Here is a 19,547-nt window from a genome sequence, read left to right as displayed (position 1 = left end):
GGTGTTCCCAGCGCCCTTCCCGCCCCTTTCCCGCAGGTTTATCCTTTATTTTTATGAGGAAATCCCCCGGGATACCCATTTCGGGAGGATTTGCGGCCAAACCAGGCGCTCCCGGGGCGGTGAGGGCTGGCGAGGGCGCTGAGGAGGCGCGTCCCGCCCTCAGCGCTGTCACCGCGGTACTGGAGCGAGTTTAACCCACAGGAATTCCCTGTGCGGTGCGAGCGCTGCCCCGAGAGCGATATCGCGATATAGTGACCCATGTCGGCGATAAATCACCCGAAAACACGGGGGGGACAAGGAGAACCATGCTGAGGGGGCAGCGGGTCGTCGGGGCCGCTCACACCGTGATTGTCCCTTGTGAGGGCGGACACCCAGCAAAGGCCATTTTTGCAGCCGTAAAATAAATTAATTAGGACTACAGTTAGCACGGGTGTAGCCCCGCGAGGCTGCAGTGTCTTTGTCACACCCAGAAATGTTCATGTCCAGAAAATTAAGGGATAAAGTTAAAAAGCTGCACAGACCGAGGCTCTGAGGGCTGGGCTGGAGCCCCCCCGCAGGAACAACATCTCCTGTCCAGCTGCCCCAAGCCTCTGCGCCTTTAGTGATTATTTATTTAGAAATAAATGGGTTTTTCTCAGCTGGATAAGTGCTCTGAGCTCCGGATTGTGACAGGATGGTGTGCTCCCTGTGGATTTATCAGAGTCAGGGCTTCTCCCAAAGTTTCCCTCTGTGCTCAGGTACCAGCCTGGTGCATTTCCTATTCACCAGACTTTGTACTGTGTTACATTTGTTAAAACCAAAAATTAGCTTTGTAGCTGTTAAAAAAAAAAAAAAAACAACAAAACAACCCTGTAATTAAAACCTTTGAGTAAAGTCCTCGAGAAACAATTGATATTGGGATATCATAAGTTACAGAACATTATGCAGCTACTTTTAAAGACAGACTTTACAGGAGTAGAAAAAACAATTAAAAAGGAAAATACATTTATCAGACATACATAGAGAACAAAAAAAAAAATAAGAAATCAGTCCAATAATCAACAACTTTTGCTCCAATACACAGCAAACATTCCCACCCAGCCACTGTGACAATGACATTTTCCAGGCAGGATGTGAACAGTGGAGAAGAAAGTGCAGATTTAATTCTTCTGCATCAGCTGCTGTGGGGATCTTCAACTGCAGTGGCACCCAGGGAGCTCCTGGTGGGAATTCTGAATGGGGGGATCTTCACCTGCTACCAGGGAGTTCCTGGTGGGAATTCTGAGTGGGGGAGATCTTCACCTGCACTGGCACACAGTGAATTCCTGGTGGGAGTTCAGAATGTGGGGATCTTCACCTGCTACCAGGGAAATTCCTGGTGGGAATTCTGCTTGAGGGGATCTGCACCTGAACCAGCACCCAGGGAACTCCTGGTGGGAATTCTGAGTAGGGATCTTCATCTGCTACCAGGGAGTTCTTGGAGGGAATTCTGAGTGAGGGGATCTGAACCTGAACCAGGGTATTCCTGGTGGGATTTCTGAGTGTGGGGATCTTCACCAGCACCCAGGGAGTTCATGGTGGGAATTCTGAATGTGGGGATCTTCACCTGCACTGGCACACAGTGAATTCCTGGTGAGAATTCTGAGTGAGGGGATCTTCACCTGATACCAGGGAGTTCCTGGTGGGAATTCTGAGTGAGGGGATCTTCACCTGAACCTGGGAATTCCTGGTAAGAGTTCTGACTGGGGGTCTTCACCTGTACTGGCACACAGTGAATTCCTGGTGAGAATTCTGAGTGAGGGGATCTTCACCTGATACCAGGGAGTTCCTGGTGGGAATTCTGAGTGAGGGGATCTTCACCTGAACCTGGGAATTCCCGGTAAGAGTTCTGACTGGGGGTCTTCACCTGTACTGGCACACAGTGAATTCCTGGTGAGAATTCTGAGTGAGGGGATCTTCACCTGATACCAGGGAGTTCCTGGTGGGAATTCTGAGTGAGGGGATCTTCACCTGAACCTGGGAATTCCCGGTAAGAGTTCTGACTGGGGGGTCTTCACCTGTACTGGCACACAGTGAATCCGTGGTGGGAGTTCTGAGTGAGGGGATGTTCCCCAGAACCAGCACCCAGGGAATTCCTGGTGGGAATTCTGAGTGTGGGGATCTGCACCAGCACCCAGGGAGTTCCTGGTGGAGTTCAGGTGCCCGGGAGCAGCAGTGGCCCCTCAGTCCATCATGGCCCTGAACTGCTGCGTGTACTGGGCCAGCTGCTCGGCCTGCTCCCGCAGCTCCCGGCTGGCCTCGGCGTTGGGGAATTTCAGGGCGGCGCTTTTGGTGGCCAGGGCCAGGTTCTTGAGCAGGCTGCAGAAGCGGCTGCTGCTGTGCAGGATGTCGCCGCGGGCCTCCCTGTCCTGGCTCTCCTGGCACAGGGAATCCACCAGCCTCTGGCCCACCATGATGATGAGCTTGCTGTGGGAGATGAAGATTTCGGGGGGCTGCTGGCTGCTGAGGCTGGCGCTGAACACGCCCAGGGCCTTGTGCAGGGCGGCGAAGCACAGCCTGCAGTGCTCGGGGAGGGGCGTTCTCCTGCCAGGCTCCTGCCTGCTGCCGTTTTCAGTCTTTTTTGCGCATGGCAAGACCTGGAGGAAGGGTTAAAACAGGAAAATATTCAGCCTGGTGTCACACGCTGGTGGTTCTTTGGTTGCTCTACCCTGAATTTTTGTGGTCTCCAAATCACCACACCCTGGAGCCTTTACAGTAATTTCTCTTTCCATAAAGTGTTGGAAATTCTCCTGATTGCTCTTTTCCCCTAAATACAGTTTTAATATTGGATAGCACACAAAGTGCTGCAGCTAAACATCAGTCCTTTACACAGTCTGGCCTTGAAGCTTTCAAATAATACAAAACATTGATCTTTAATGGACTTAATTGGGGTTATGAATGATTAAAATGCACAAGACAAGAGTCAGTTTAGTGCCAGTGCATGATAAGATACTTTGAAATACTGATTCTCGCAGTCTTATCTCAAATGATGCTGAAAGGCAATAAAATAAACTGTATGACTTTAAACTAGAGTTGTTTGATTGAGGAAAATAAGTGCTCTTCACAGGTTCTCAGCAGTAATTCTGGGAAATGATCTCTGAGAAGCAGATAGGTCTGTATGTGTAGAGATGCATGTCTGAATGCAAATTACTCTGAGTTTTAGCAAGCACAGAAATCAAGGATTAAAAGCCCTCTTAAATAATATTTTCAAAGTCAGAAATACCTTTGGGTTTGACTCTGTACTCTTCTTTGCTACTTCTTTACCTGAAATGACTTTCTGTGCCTGTTGCAAATTAAAATGAAAGCAAAGTTGAAACAACTACATAAAGTATTTAAATATAAATGTGGTTTTCTCTTATTTCATAGGGAAACAACTACTTGTTCTGCAGCCTTCATGTTGCAAATAGAAATGGGGGATTTTTTAGAAGGAGCTGCAGCTTTTTTCCTCCTAAAAATGATCCTGCAAGATCTGAGACTGAAACCAACATCAACAAAACATTTCAGTGTAACATTCCCTAAATATTAAGGACAAACAGCATTTCTTTGGGAAACTAAGGGAGATATTCTTAGTAGATACTTTAGTGATTCTAAGGAGATTCTTACAATCATCCAGAATTATTCCAGCAAATAAATGTGATAATTCACAGAGTTTAATTTCTATGCAAATGGGATTTCCATCCAAGTTAGGAAGGAACATCTCTTGTCGTGCCAAACACAGTGTAGTGGCAGGAAGAGAAAAAAGAGAAGTAAGGTATTGCTAACTTCCAATGAAACCTACTTCCCAAATGAATTCAAGCTGGCAAGAATGATAAAAATGCTTGATTTCCTCTGTTGATTAAAATTAATGCTCATTGTACACGTGCCATCCAGCACTGTCCCAAAATCCTGGATCTGTGTAAATCTGGAAAGGGGATGTAGTGCAAACTGAATGTGGCACTGCAAAGTAAAATAGTGCTGCTAGTGAACAGCCCAACATCTGCAGAGGGTGAGGAGTTCAGAGAGGAAACGCCGGTGTCACTGACCTGTAGCTGGACATAATCACAATCCTCACTGCAGTTCTCTTCTGGTTTCTGCACAGGGACCTGGCTTTGGCTGGGTTTCTCAGGAGCATTTCTCTGCAGTGACTCAATTTCTACTCTTCTTGGCATTGGGATCTGTTTTGCCATTTTGCATTCCAGGTTCACTTTTGGTTGCTTCTTTTCTTGCTCCTTCTCGTTCCTCCTGAAGAGCAGCTTCCCGTTGGCGATGATGATGGACACAAACCTCTTGATATCATCTGGAATTGTCCTGGCCACCATAACAAAGCGATCCAGGTCATCAGGGTTGTTCTGGGGCTTCCTGAGCACCAAAGCCTCCAGGGCCCAGCTGCAGCTGTTGAGCGCTTCCCTCGTTTCTGTCAATATTTTGTAGGAGCTCATGAGGATTTCCAGCTGCTTTTTAATTCTGGCCTGCAGGTTGCTATCCGTGAGGTTGGAGGCGTTTCCCTTCAGGGCTTGAGCAAAGGCCAGGAACTCTCCCAGTGACACCTTTATATGGTCCACTGCTCTGTGGATCTCCTCCAGGTTTTTCTCCAGGTGCTCCTGCAACCTCCACTTGCTGCTCACAAAGATCATTAAACTGGCGACGGAGCTGGACACGCCGTGCTGCAGCCGGGTCAGGGTCTCGATGGCTGCTTCCAGCTCCAGTTTGATTTCTTGGACAGGCTCTGGTGATGGTGACAGCCTAGAAAACGACTCAGCAGAAGAGCTGGAGGATGAGGAGAGAGTGCTGCTTCTGCTGTCCACACTAGAGACACACAAACTGTCATTTTCCGACTTGGCATCCACGCAGAGCTGTGGAGAAGCACCGTGTGCTTGGTCACTGTTGTTTTCCATCTCTTTCTTGGAGTGCCCAGCACTGGGCAAACCTTTGGGAATATCATAAACGCTCTCCTCAGAGATCTGACTGTCAGCCTTGGCAGCCAGGAGCCTCGGGGGCAGCTCAGAGCTGCCGTTCTGTGGCAGGAGGAGCGCGTCCCGCGAGGGTGGGACGTCGTACAGGGGGATTTCTGGAAGCGTTAATTTCCGCTGTGCTGGTGGTGGAATGTCGTACAGCTGTGGGTTCCCAGCCCTGGCTTCGGCTGGAGCCTTGTACCTGGCTGGGGGAATGTCATACAGCACCTGCTTCTCCCCAGCCTGCCCAGGAGGGCTGGGTTTGAATCCGGAATTTTCAGGGGAAACTGGAATATCGTAAATCCATTCGGACTTCCGAGGGTTTGGCAAGGTGTTGTAATGGCCCCAGAACTTCTTCTGAGGTTTATTTTCTGAGTCATCGGGCTCTCTTTTGGGAGGGACATCATATAACTGCAACAGAGCACAGAGGGTTCATAAGCCATATTTATAAACGATAATGAGAAGCAGAACTGAATTCTCAGGGCACACAAATGTGTGCAGCTCCACTGGTGTCAATGGAACAGCACCCCAGAAAGGCTGCCTGTATTTTTTATTCTCTAACATGCCCAAGCTGCATGTATAAAAGGTAAAATATTTGGAGCACAGGTGATAGATCCTACAGCAGAATCCATAGCCAGTGAAATCTGTAGACACTTGATTTTTCCCCACTCACATGCACACCCTTTCAAGCAATAAATCACCAACAGACACCACTGACTCTGCTCAAACACCTTCAATAAATTTAATTTTTGCTTGATACAAATATTTGTGCGTACAGCTGGAGTCTAAGCTGGAAAAGGGGCATTCAGGACCATTTGTTGTGTAAGAAACAGTGGGGAAGAGATGGGAAACCTGTCCCTGCTCCAAGGCAGGAGTGACAGATTATTGTGTGCCCACCAAGCCTTACTTACACTGCCTGCTGGTGAGTCCTGGCTGCCAGCTCCTCCTCTTTCTGCCTTGGATGGCATCTTGTAAAGCTGCTTCTGCTCTGCCTGGAAGCTCTCAGTGGATCTGCCCAGCATGGAGCCCTTCCTTGTGCTGGGGGGAGTGGCACCACTCTGCTCAAAAGGAAAATAAATTATTTATTTTAATCCTTTTAGAGCCCACTGGGGCCCTGAGTGGGATCAAAGGCTTTGGGCCAGACATGAGTGGGTTGGGTCTGAGCAAGGATCACCCAGGAAATCTGTGGATAATGGTGGGCTCAAGCCTGCACTCCAACATTTATAGATTTCCAAAAGTGACAGTGGATTGCAGGGTGACAGTGCCACCTCTCCAAGGACACTGGACAAACCAACAGTCCATCAAATTTCTCCTCTTCCATAAAAGAATGCAAAACAATGAGTTATTTACATAAAGTGTGTGAGAAAGTTTGTTACAAGAATGTAACCATCAGAAGGTTTAGAAAATCTTAAAAAAATCAGGGTGACATGTGACATGTGACATTCACTGAGCCCAGGGCAGTGGGACAGCAGCAGGGACAGGATTGTGTAACAGGACACGTCACAGTGGTGTGACCAAATCCAGGGTGTGTTTTTCCCAGGAGGAAGGTGATGGGGTGACATTTAATTCCTTGTGGACGTGGGCTTGTGACTCTTCTCTGAACACCCCCAAATCACCCCCAGCAAATGACAGCACCACATTTCCTCACGGATTCCAAGGCAGAGAGGGTGACAGCTCAATTCTACTGTCGCCCTATTTGCTTTCTGTAAAACTGGGAAGAAAATTATCTATATTTAGCTCAAAACCTCAGTTCTCCTGAGTTTCTTAGAAATTTAGAGAGCAACATGTCTTAAATCTGGTGCATTTCTAGTAAGCACTTCCATTTTTTCTGTTATAATTCTCAGGCAGAGAGAGTGACACTACTGATGTCTTACTGAATTTTCTGTATCAGTGTCAACCCCTCTGCTTCAGAATCCATGGGGAAATGCCTTACTGACAGAAAAAATGGAAATATTTATTAGATATGCAGCAGACTTAAGACACATTGCTCTAAATATTTAAGAAACTCTGGAGAACTGAGGTTTTGAGCTAAAACCAGATGATTTTCTTCCCAATTTGGCAAAAAGCAAACAGGGTGGGAGTAGAACTGAGCTGCAGATGTGCTCTGAGGTGCTCCAGGGAGGGAGGGACAGGACTCACCTGTGGCAGGGGGGACCCTCGGTGCTGCGAGGAGGGGACATCGTACACCTCACCCCTGATGTTGGGGGCTGAGGCCCTGCAGGCTCTGGGCAGGGTAGACAGGTGCTTGGAGGGGAGAAAAAATATTAATGTTAATTTTAATAATGATAATGATAATGATAATAATAATAAACAATAAACTGCATCAGCAGGAAGCTTCGAAAAGTCATTCAGCTGAAAAATCCACTGATGTAATCACAAAAATCCACTGCTGGAGTAATCACTCTTAAGTGATAAAAACCTTCAGCTCTTCACTGAAAGTGAGAGACAGGAGATGACCTCACAGACAATAGCATGTTTATTCTCAAATAATTCTCCCTTACCAGCATTTCTGGTACATTTTAGATAAGATCTGACCTGGCACAAAGACAATCTGCCTTACTAACCACAGGGCAGAAAAGGTTTGGAGAAAATCCAGCTGCAGTTATCACTTAAAGCTTTAAACTGCCCAAAAGCAGAACCACTTAAAAAAGGAAGTGGGGAAATTTTGACTTCTCCAAGGCCACAGTCATTGGGTCAAGCCAATTTAATGTCAGAGCAGCAGAAAAGTGCAGGCTGAGCATTATTCTGTAGTTATGAACAAATGACTCATTTGGAAGGATTAAACCTTGATGTCCTGTCCAGCTCCATAAACAGGGAATTGTATCTTTGCAGTCAGCTTGATTAAAACATAATTTGAGCAGCCATGACCAGATCTGTGGGACAATTAATGTCACAAAATATGAATGCTGGGTTAGGACTTTTCTTTTTTAGAATCAATCACCAAAAGACGGAATTTTGTTCATCCAGCCTGCCTTGAGCCTGGCTGCCCTCAGCTGATTTATAAATGGGCCCTTGCAAAGCACTGACCTCCAGAAACACTGCTGGGGTGAGATATTACAGGAAATGTTAAATTGGTTTTAAACTGGAGGGAGTGATTCCCATTGAGCAAGTCCTGCAGCAGCTAAATGTAGGGGAAATATGGGAGAGGAGGAAGAGTGCAGCTTCACTCTGCCCGGTTCAGCTCTCATGTGGGAACAGGGAATGAGGAGTGAGCACAAATCCCTTGAGTGCTGTGACAGAGAATCACAGAGCCACAAAATGCTTTGGGTTGGGAGGGGTCTGCAAGACCATCTCTTCCACCTCCTGCAAAGGACAAGGACACCTTCCACCATCCCAGGCTGCTCCAAACCCCTGGAACTCCTCCAGGGATGGGGAATCCTGGGCAGCCTGTGCCTGAATAGGAGCATCTTCCTCACAAACAGGGGCACAGCTTCCCTGAGTGAAAGGGTAAAAGGTAAAAGCCATCCTTAGGCCAGGTCTGCTTCCAGATGGACAAATCTGAGAATCCAGCAGAAAGGAAACTCACTGGATATCACCTGTTGGCACTTTTGGAAGTGGCAGTAGAACCAGAAAGTGCCCTGGGTGTGAGGCAGAAGCAAGGAGGTTTCTCTGTGGGGTGAAACACCCCGGCTCTGAGGGATTCATTCTTGTTTCACTGCTTTCAGTCAGCTCCCCCAAAGACTCACAGTGGCTTTTCCCAGCTGCTCAGAGCACAGCTGAGTATGGCAGGAGCTTTGCCAGCTGTGCCACAGGATCTCTGTGAGATGGTCTGGATTGTTCTGTGCTCCCTGAGCTCCCCTGCCTTGGGGACAGCCTGTGACCACCGGGGTGCAGCTGGTGTGGGGACAGCTGGGACACTGTGCCACAGGCAGCCCCACTCTCAGCTTCTGGATAACCATCAAAAAGGACATTTCTTTTTCATTCTTCATTCTTTTTCATTCTCCATTCTTTGTCATTCTCAGACTAGGCACAGCTTAGGTGGATAAATTCATGAAATGAGGCAGGGAGAGCCAAGGAGCTGCTCTGCCAGACCATTCATCCACATAATGAATAGATGACATTTTCCACCTGATTTGCTGGCACAACATGGAAAATGGATGCCAATCTCTGATACAGTTTGCCAGAGGCTCCTTTAGGGTCAGGAATGTGGGGAAATCAATGACAGCAAGTGCAGAAGAGTCTCGTGTAGCTGTACTCAGTTTGAGTTTGAGCTGTGGTCGTGCACTGCAGCTGAAAAGGAGGTTTTGGTCACCAGGGATGCCCTGAGTTTGTTGTTTTCCAGCCCCCAGCTGGCACCCAGCAGGAAGCAGCAAGGAGGTTTCCATCAACTGGCCTTCCCCACAGCAGGAGGCAAGGGGGCTCAATGAGCCCCATAAATCAAACCATCATTGAATCAGCCTAAAACACCACATAGCTGAATCTTCTTCCTGTTCCTTTCTCAATTAGAATTTCAAATGTGATTTCCATACACAGAATAAAGAGGCACCCAGGGCTGGAGAGCTCACAGGACTGAACAAAACCTCACACTCAAACTCTGTCCCCACCTGCTCTATTTCCCTTTCATTACGAAACGTTCCCCACTCATTTTTTTCCTGAAGAAAGCACAAGGTTTTGATGGTAAAAACCAGTGAGATGTAATCAAATTGCATGTTCTGTGTATGTTTGAGTGTCAAACACGAGGAGCTGGGAGAACGAAGAGCCAGGCCATGGAGCTGTAATGAAACCCTGGAAAACCAGTTTGTTCTCCTCTATAACTGGGGGAACTGGTGGCAAACTCTCCTCCTGTACACCTTGGTCAACGTCTCAGCAGCAGCAATAAAGGGCTGGGAGAGAAACTGAGGGCACAGAGCAAAACTTTGTGTCCTTCTGTGTCTGGCAGGGGCTGCTGCTTGGTGCAAGCCTAGGGACAGCACAAGAGACAGGCAGCAGCATTCTGAGCTTGCTGAGCTGCTGAAGACAGTAAAACCCAGACCAAACCCAGCAATCACACACCACAGGGTGATTTTTTAAAAATTATGAATCATGTTCCTGTGCAGATGGATGTAAAGACTCCACATGTGCCCGGAGGGCTCTGGATGGCTGCTGGAGAAAGCTCTGTGTCTTGTTATTTTAACTTTGTAAATAATTTATAGATTCTCCCAAACAAATGGTATATTCTTTACTTCCTGCCCTGTTTTACAGCTGTTTCAAACTGTCAGAAAGGTGAGGGAGCACAGAACGTAGAGACTCTCATCTGTCCCCCAGAGCAGCATTTCTCACCCTATGCTATAAACTGATGGGAATTTCCTAAACATCATCAATTCTTCTGCTGCAAACTGCACTGAAAATCTCAGGCTTTCTTATTTCCCTGCTCCCAGCCATTGTTTTAACAACAACATCTGGGTTTTTCAGAGCTCACCTGAATGGTGTGTGGAGCGCTTGGTCCTCTCATTGAGCAGCTGATGGGAGTTTCCTAAAAACCATCATTCCTCTGCTGCAAACTCCACTGAACATCTCAGGTTTTCTTATTTCCCTGCTCCCAGCCATTGTTTCAACAGCAACATCTGGGTTTTTTAGAATGCGCATGGAGCATTTGGTTCTCTCGCTGAGCAGCATTTCTTAACCCATGCTATGAATTGATGGGAATTTCCTAAAACCCATCATTCCCTCTGTTGCAAACCCCACTGAAAATCCCATCGTCCTTATTCCCCCCTCCCAGCCATTGTTTTAACACCAACACCAGGTTATTCCAGAGCTCACCTGGTGCGTGGAGCGCTTGGTCCTCTCACTGAGCAGCTGTGCTGCCAGGGCTGGCACCTGGTACACGAGCTGGGGCTGGACCCAGCCCTCCATCTTCTCGTAGGTGGCCGAGGGCGCCGTGGGCACTGTTGGCGCAGAGGGCACGGAGGGCACCTGGTAGATGCCGTGTGCGGCTGGCGGCTCCGGGCAGGGCGGCAGGAGCTGCAGGCGGTTGGCAGGGGCCAGCCCGTGGTGGCCGTGCAGGGAGCAGTGCCACCAGCCCTGGCTGCCCGCCACGTGCTGCTCCAGCACCGTCACGATGTCCCCTCTGCGGAACGCCAGCTCGTCCGAGCACTCCGCCTTGTTGTCGTAGAGAGCCTTGGCCAGGCTGTGCTGGGGACACGAGCGCACACACAGTGTCACTTTGTCACTTTGTCACACCGTGCCAGGCTCCCTGCTTCCACCCTGCTGTTCCCACCCTGCTGGGATCCTTTCCCCACCTGGGTCTCGGTTTGATTCACCCACCCCTTTGCACATTGAACAGCCTCTCTGCAGCACTGAGCTGGAAAATCATCAAGCAGGGTCAGTGGAGCTCTTAGGAGGAAGAGATTAGAAAGGAAATAAAACCCAAAACACAAACCCTAAAGGTTTTCCAGCTAAGGCCGGGCTTCATTAAATGCCAACTTTCAGGACAAACCCTCAATACTGTGGAGCTGGAGAGCACATCTTTGCCATCACAGTTAAGTGTGGCACTTGGTTGTTGCAGTAAGGCAGGAAAATCATCAAGAAAGGCTTCATAAAATCAAGCTGCTCTGCTGTCTGTCATTTCTTCTAAGACAAGATGGCACTTTGCAAGTTCCCATGTAAAGCAATCTTGGTGTGAGCAGTTTGTTAACATAACAATCTATTCCTGGGTGAAAAACAACCAGTTTTTACACCATTAGATAGAAAAATGAAAACTATCTCTCACAAACAACTTTTCCTGCATGTCCACACCAGGGTTTGAGTGACCAGTCAATACAGGATAACAACTTGTTAATGACCAATAAAGTAATTAACAAGAAAGCTCCCGACCAATTGGAGTCCCACACCAGGTCTGTAAAACTGTATAAGAAGGAGTTGTGTGAATAAAGAATGGGCTTGTTCCACCATGAAGAAAATGGAGTCCATGTGATTTATTCCCATACTTTGTGTCTGCTATGGTCAGTGCAATAAAGAAATAGATAATAATATTACTGTGATACATTTCTTCATCACCTTTTCCTCCTCAAGGCCTTTAAAGAGCACTCCTAATCATTATTTAGATTTATTATATTAGACTTACATATATTGAATCTGCAAGCTAAAACACAAGAAGTTCCACCTCAAAATGAGGAAGAACCTCTTTCTGTGAGAGCCCTGGAAGAACAGCTGTCCAGGGAGGATGTGGATCTCCCTCTCTGGAGACACCCAAACCCACCTGGGTGGATGCATTCCTGCCACCTGCTCCAGGTGACCCTGCCTTGGCACTGGGGCTGGACTCGGTGATCTCCAGGGGTCCTTTTCAACCCTAATGGTTTATATAAAAAACAGGGATCTATTCTGTGATCCCTATATGGAAAATAGGCATCTATTCTGTGATCCCTATATAAAAAACAGGGATCTATTCTGTGATCCCTGTATAAAAAATAGGGATCTATTCTGTGATCCCTATATGGAAAATAGGCATCTATTCTGTGATCCCTATATAAAAAACAGGGATCTATTCTGTGATCCCTGTATAAAAAATAGGGATCTATTCTGTGATCCCTATATAAAATAGGGATCTATTCTGTGTCTCCTATATAAAAAATAGGTGTCTTTCCCATTGTCATTCTGTGAATTCTTCATCTCATAATTATTCATTACAAGATCACAGAATCATGGAATGATTTGGGTGGGAAGGGACCTTAAATATCATCCCATCCCACCCCTGCCATGGCAGGGACACCTTCCACTGTCCCAGGCTGCTCCAAGCCCTGTCCAGCCTTCCAGGGATGGGGCAGCCAGAGCCAGCAGGTAGCTTTAGTCACCTGAGGCATTTTTGCAAAGGGTAGAGAAAGCTGTGGATGGCAATTTTTAGGTTTCTTTTCAGTACAAGATAGATTTTGCTTTTAGCTTTAAAATGGACTGTATCCTCCCCGGTCAGTGGGACACTGGCTGTGCCTCAGCATGAATTTCTTATCAGAAAGGGCAAGTAATGTCCAGAGAGATAGCACCCAAATAGGAAACGTGATGCCTTGTATTTTTGTGCAGAGCATTTGCTGTGGGGCAGCAGCTGGCCTGAGGCTGCAGCACAAGAACTCAAATGTGTCAGCTCAGCTGACGACCAGGGCCCGCTGTCGGCTGCAGGCATTTCCTGAACAATGGCTTTTTGTGGGACAGGGCAGCTGCCAGGGGGGACAGCAGCCCCCTTGGCCTCCTGCTCCAGCCTGGCTCGTGCCTGGAACATGGGAGTCACTTTGGATGGGGACAATGCCAAATGTTGGAGTCAGGAATCCCCCCCTGGGCCAGGCCTGGGCTCCACACTGACAAAACATGAAGAACAGCCAACTTTTCATGTTATCCATCAACACTGCTGGCTCCTTGGGCTGGGTGCTGCACAGACACACTCCTGAGGGACAGACCCTCTCAAAAAAATGGAGAACAGCCAACTTTTCATGTTATCCATCAACACTGCTTGCTCCTTGGGCTGGGTGCTGCACAGACACACTCCTGAGGGACAGACCCTCTTCTTCTGCCCCTTTTCCACATGCAGAGCCTCATCCAGGCACACACAGGAAAAGGGTGAAGGGCCAGCAAGGCTGGGCTCAGGGCGTGAGCCTGGTGGGGCACACGCAGCAAGGTTGCCCTTCCTACGTGCACCCACACAGCTGAGAGAAACCTTTGGTTCACATTGTGGTTTTAGAAGGCATCTAAATATTGACATTTCCCTTTTCCTGTGGAAACAGCACCCTCAAGATGCTGCTGAGCCTCATTTTATAACCAGAGACCCAAACCTTTCCATCAGAGGGGTCCCTGCTGGAGGCACAGCACACATTCCCTTGGTTTGGCCAATAAAAATGTCCAAATGTCCCAGGGCCAGCAGCCCCCAGCCCGAGCCAGGCTGAGGCAGGACACTGTGGCTCAGATTTTGCTGACCACATCTGTGATCAACACAAACCCAGGAACCTCTAGAATCATCCCAAATCAAGCCAAGCAGGAGATTATTAATGAATCAATTAAATCATAGGGCACTCTGGGGAACCTGACCTGGCTAGAGAACGGATCTGTTCATGGATCATCTCATATCCCATCCAGAGAGATGGAATGGAAAAATGAAGGCTTTGACCAAAGAAGTGATGGAGAGAAGCCCTAAACTCCAGTCTGTAGAACATGACTGAACTGAGATTGTCAGAACATGCACAGGCAGGGTCAGTGGAGCTCTTAAAAAGAAGAGATTAGAAAGGAAATTAAACCCAAAAAACAAACCCTAAAGGTTTTCCAGCTAAGGCAGGGCTTAATTAAATTAAATTCCAAGTTTCAGGACAAACCCTCAATACTGTGGATCTGGAGTGCACATCTTTGCCATCCCCCGTCGTATTTCAGTATTTCAGCAAAATGTAGAGTATTTCAGGAAGGTGCGGAGTATGTCAGCAAGGAATAGAGTGTGTCAGGAAGGTGCAGAGCATTTCAGCAGCCCAGCAGCAGCTCAGGGGGTGAGTGCTCGCTGCCCCTGTGCCTGCAGGGCCATGGTTGGGGTTCTCTGCAGGGCTGTGAGGCAGAGCCCTGCCCTGCCTGGTCCCCCAGCTCCCCGGGGGTGTGTGAGGGATCCCCCCTCCTCTCCTGTGAGCCCCACATCCCTGCCCTGGCTCCAAACAAGGGCTGCATTCCCAGATCCCAAGCCCTCCAGGATGCTCAGTGAGCAGGGGCTGTGCTGGGGGCACTGGGAGCTGCATTTCCCTGATACCCAGCACTGATACCTTGATATCCCTGATATCTGGCTGTGCAGTGTTCTCTGGTGCCTTGTGTGTTGTGTCCTCAATACCCAACGTGTAAAGAGCACTAAAGCAGCACAGGTGAGGTCCAAGTGATTTTCCTTCTCTGCTTGCTGCCCCATTCCCGTCAGCAGCCTTGTAAAACCTCTCCTAAGACAGAGAACATCAAAAAGCCCCACAAAAAGCACCTTGAGAGGCAGTGCTGGGGCTCTGCTCTCGCTGGGTGGGTTTACACAAGCTGCTGACCAAGCACAGACCTGGGAAAGAGCAAAGAGTGTCCCCTGCAGCCCCTGCCGAGGCACTGGGACCCCCAGAGCCCACAGGGCAAGGCAGGAGGGTCCCACACTGGGGGATTGACAGTGCAGGTCCCTGGAACAGCCTCATCCCGAAAGTTCTCATCCTGCTGCAAGCGCATCTCCTTTATGGGATTGTGGCTCAGATGTGGACAGAGTAATTCCCCTCCAAACTGGACTGGTCCCATCTTTGTTGTTTGCAGATCCTCGCCCAGCCCTGCTCCCCTACAAAGCCCTGGCAGCCCCTGGGAGCAGTAGGGATGAAAGCTGCTCCCTCATGTTTATTAATGGAGAAATTGTAATTAAGGGCAGTAAAGCTGATCAGTGCCCAGGTCTATAATGTAAAATTTTATACCCTCAGAGCGACATCTGTGCTCTGTGTACACAATAGATATTTATGCTAAGGATGGAACATCCCACTGTTACTAAAATCTCCTGGTGCCTCTCCTATCCCAAGCCTGATCTTCATGCAACAGAGAAAAAAATATCATTATTAAATATATAAAAACATTGCTAGAAAAATCCAAGTGGACACAGTGATGTTCAGCACGTGATAATTTCGGCATCTTGCCCACAAGCCTCACAAAATAATTTCTCTATGCCGTTGTCCCACTCAATTTGTATTTAGAAATCTCAATTTGCTACCCTCTATTATTCCATGTGAATGGGTACTGCACTATTTCACAGCATTTCAGATAAAAAATATATTTTTCATTTATTATCTTCAATTTGCTTCCTAAAAACCCCTATTGAGATCACGTAAATAAACTGGGAGTTTATTCTCTATAAACTGAGAATAAACTCCCAGTTTAACCCTGGGAGTTTTTGTGGATTGAAATATTTCTCATGTTGCACATCAATATATGAGTGAGCTCTTTTACTGCAGGAAAGTGGGACTTAAAATATTTGAGGAGGAAGAGATAGAGGGCTGTGTTTGCTAAACAGTTCTGCTCATCCATCAGAGACACCTCGGACATGTTTACAGAGCAGCTTCCAGTTAATCTCTTCACCTCCCAGCAAAGCTGCAGAAATAAACATTCCCCAGCATCCCTGAGCTGGGAACAGCTTTCCCTGAGAATTCCCTGTAAACCCCAGACCACTCTGAGTCACTGAAGTTTTGCTCAGTTAATTGTAGAGAGCTCAAATCAACATGCACAGAAAAAAAGGAAAATTTACCTTAAAAGCTCAGATCATTCTCCACCTGCATGTGCTGCATTTCCTGTGACCTGCAGAAAGTCCTTCTGCATTTCTTTGCTTCGTTTGTGTATTTTGGAAAATAAATGTTCAGCTCATGCAGAAGTTTTGTGTGAGCTTTGAGGAGGGATGAACATCAGGACTTGTTTTTGTTGCTTTAATTGATTTTGTGGGGGTGGAAGCAGGTGCTGATCACAGGTTTTGAATTCTAAATTTGATCAAATACAGAAGCAGCACTTAAAAAAAGGAAGCTTACAAATCCTGCAGCTTCACACAGGGCACTGCTGCAGAGGTGGGAATTACAAGCTGGAGTTGTGCTAATTTGCCCCAGACTCTCTTTTCTCCACAAATGAAGTCAATCAAATGCTGTGTGTGTTAAAATCACAAGAAGGGGAAATTTCAGCCAGGATTTCACCCCACTCAGAGCATTTTTACAGGGGTGCTCTCATGCCCATGCTCAAGGGAAAATAAATTGCCCATTCCAGGGGTGTGGGTCCTTCAACCTTTCTTTTTCCCATATGCACCCAATCACTTCAGGGTTTTAAAAATTTTTAAACCTTTTCGTTTCTTAATTACACCTGACTACATTTATTTCTAAATTTAGTCTATTTTATTTCTATTTGTAGTCTAAATGTAGTTTATTTCTTCTACAGCAAGTCCTGCTGAGTACAAGTGTCCTCAGAGCAGCGTCCTCACCCTCCTGTGAAACCCAAAGAAACTCAGCAGGAGCAAATGGACATTTTTCATTGAAAAATAGAATTTTTCAGGAATTCCTGCTGCTGGAGGTGCCAGGCTGCTGTCCCTGCGTGCTGTGCCCTTTTTCCCTGGTGTGGCAGCAGTGGGGAGCTGAGGGCAGGGTGGGCAATTCTGATCCACCAAGAAGCAGCAGCAGCACAACTCTCACCGCTGCATCTTCCTGGCTGCACTGAGCAGCCCCCAAAATCTTGTTCTCACCCCCAAATCTCGTCCTCACCCCCAAAATCTTGTCCTGACCCTGCCCTCTGCGCAGCCCTGCAAAGCTGGTGTTTGTGAGATGAATGAGATGCACTGAATAAACTGAGGAGTGGATGGTTTCTGCGCGAGTATCGCTGAAATTGTCCCGTTTCTCCGGGCAGAGAGGGTTTCCAGCTGGGCTAATCCCTGGTGAGAGTGCCCAGGTCCGGGCAGCAGCTGGGCTCTGCTCCCTGGCTGTCATTAGCGGGGACACATGGGGACAGCCCAGCCCTGCCTGCCTGCCCAGCTGAGCCACCCCTGCCACAGCCCCAGCCCTGCTCTGCACAAAGCCCAGGCACAAACGGCTGCAAAGTGGCTTTGATCCGTCACTCATCCCCCCCAACACACCAGGAGAAAAGAGTATTTCCCAAAAATGACTATTTCCCAAAAATGACTATTTCCCAAAAATGAGCACTGCTTTCCTCCCCTGCAGGATGTGGCCAGTCCTCACCCTCGAGTGCAAAGGCTTTCCCAGGCTCACAGAGCTCAGACTGAAATTACTTGGCTTTTTCCTCATCACACAGTGACCTCAATTCTTGAGACATTTCCATTACCCATTTTCTTGGAGTCAATGCAAAACCATCATCTCCTTTGAGGTAATGCACTGCTCAACTCTTCACCTCGTTTTTTTTTTCCCCAAGAAAATGTGGAAGTGACCAGTGCAAGTCACTCATGATCATTTCTAATAAACTTGTCATTACTCAATGCACACAGAGCAAACCCTCACCCTCCTCTGCCACGCCGGTGCTCTTGAGAAACAGTTAATTTGGGTTATATTTTAAAAATTCAGTTAGTGATGCGCAAAGCAGCTGAACACACACGCTGCAAAGAGACCCCACCAGATGCAGATTTTACTCTCTGTCCACTACAAATGGAATCAGGAAAAGTCCATAAATCAACTGCAGCAGAAAGAAAAGAGCCCAGTACTCACACTGACCTTCATTTTGCTGTGTGTCCCTGTTAGTCCATCACCTGAGGAGGAGGATGAGGATGAGGAGGATGAGGAGGATGAGGAGGATGAGGAAGATGAGGAGGATGAGGAGGAGGATGAGGAGGATGTCCCAGCCCTGCCGGCGGCTCAGCAGCTCTGGAGGCTCTGCCTGGGAGCCTGGGGAGGCAAAGCTCAGCCTCTGCCTCCTCCTGCTCTGGGAGCCCCAGGACAGCAGCGCTGGCAGGGGGGGGAGCTCATTACTGGCAGAGCTGTCTGCAGGGAGCTCTGGCTGCAGCTGGTGATGTGCAGGACACACGGGCTGCCCTGCAGGGAGAGCCTGCCCGGCTCGAACACAGAACCCGGGCTGCAGGGCTGCACCAGGAAAGGGGCTGCATTGGGAAGCGTTTTTCTGCAGCGTTTTTTACTCCTGGTTTGTTGTGTTTGGCTTTTTGTTTGTTTGTTTAGGTTTTTAATTTTTTTTTTTTTTAACTTCAAAGTGCTGTGAGTTTTGATACACTTCTAATCAGTCTTTAGAAAATGGAACAGATCTCCTTTGTGGTTATAAATCCCCTGCAAAACCACCTCACCCTGCAGAGGCAGAAAAGCCAAGGAGGAAAGCTAAACATGACCTGCAGCTGAAGGGCTTTCTTTCTTAGACTATTTAAAAAAAACTCCTTGAATATTATTAAGATATAATGTTATTTAAAATTATTACTCGTTGCTATTTGCTTGGCAGCAGCTGAGTCCTGGTCATGCTGGTGCACAGGTTTTACCACTTTGGACTCAGGATATCTTGAGGGTTGGCAAATTTTTACTGGTTTTGCCTTTGTACACGTTGGCTTTTCTCTGGTAAAAGCCTCTTCCTTCCTCTTTCCATAGTAGCTTCAAGATTAAATTAGACACTGGCTCCCAAAGCCACAATCCTGCAGCTAGAAAAGACTTTAATAACTTGAATAGAAAATGCTGAATTGAAAACCTTCATCAACCAAATCTACACCTCTGGGGTGGGAGCTGCTGTCCAGAGGAGAAAGAATTGCTGGCACAAACCAGCCCATTTCAATGCCTTTGTGGTTTTTCTCTTCTTTCTTTTTTATGTTTTAAACATCAGGAGCAGCAGTTTGAGCCCTTCAGACGCCTCATGCAGCTGATCAGGAGCCGTTCATTTGCTGCCCTGGAGTTTCTCAGGTGCTCCAGCATTCGAAGTGATGGGGTGGTATCAGTTACAAACCCACAGCTTGTGGCCACAGAACTGCTTTAAAATGCAATTAAACGTTCCCATGAATGAACCCCAGAGGGAATTCCTGCTATGCAGGGACACCTTCCACTGTCCCAGGGGGCTCCAGCCTGGCCTTGGGCACTGCCAGGGATCCAGGGGCTGCTCTGGGCACCTCTGCCAGGGCTCAGCACCCTCACAGGGAAAGATTTTTCCCTAATATCCCACCTAAACCTATTCTCTGTCCCTTTGAAGCCATTC

General features: G+C 47.8%; 1 protein-coding gene across 1 annotated transcript; it reads right to left on the bottom strand.

Annotated features, from left to right (window-relative positions):
• Positions 1-901: 901 nt before the first annotated feature.
• On the bottom strand, positions 902-18,085 carry CASS4 (Cas scaffold protein family member 4). Its single transcript, XM_059480883.1, has 7 exons — positions 18,074-18,085; positions 10,689-11,060; positions 7,089-7,193; positions 5,861-6,007; positions 4,041-5,360; positions 3,242-3,301; positions 902-2,615 (listed from the first exon to the last, which is right to left on the bottom strand). Exons 1-7 carry the CDS (start codon positions 18,083-18,085, stop codon positions 2,202-2,204), a joined length of 2,430 nt encoding a protein of 809 aa, XP_059336866.1. The 3' UTR covers positions 902-2,201.
• Between the last annotated feature and the right edge of the window lie 1,462 nt (positions 18,086-19,547).

The sequence above is a fragment of the Ammospiza nelsoni genome, chromosome 12 (genome assembly GCF_027579445.1).
Source record: "Ammospiza nelsoni isolate bAmmNel1 chromosome 12, bAmmNel1.pri, whole genome shotgun sequence".
In the NCBI taxonomy this organism is placed as follows: Eukaryota; Metazoa; Chordata; class Aves; order Passeriformes; family Passerellidae; genus Ammospiza; species Ammospiza nelsoni.
The sequence above is the reverse complement of the archived record's forward strand: the minus strand, read 5'-3'. Positions and strand labels throughout refer to the sequence as shown.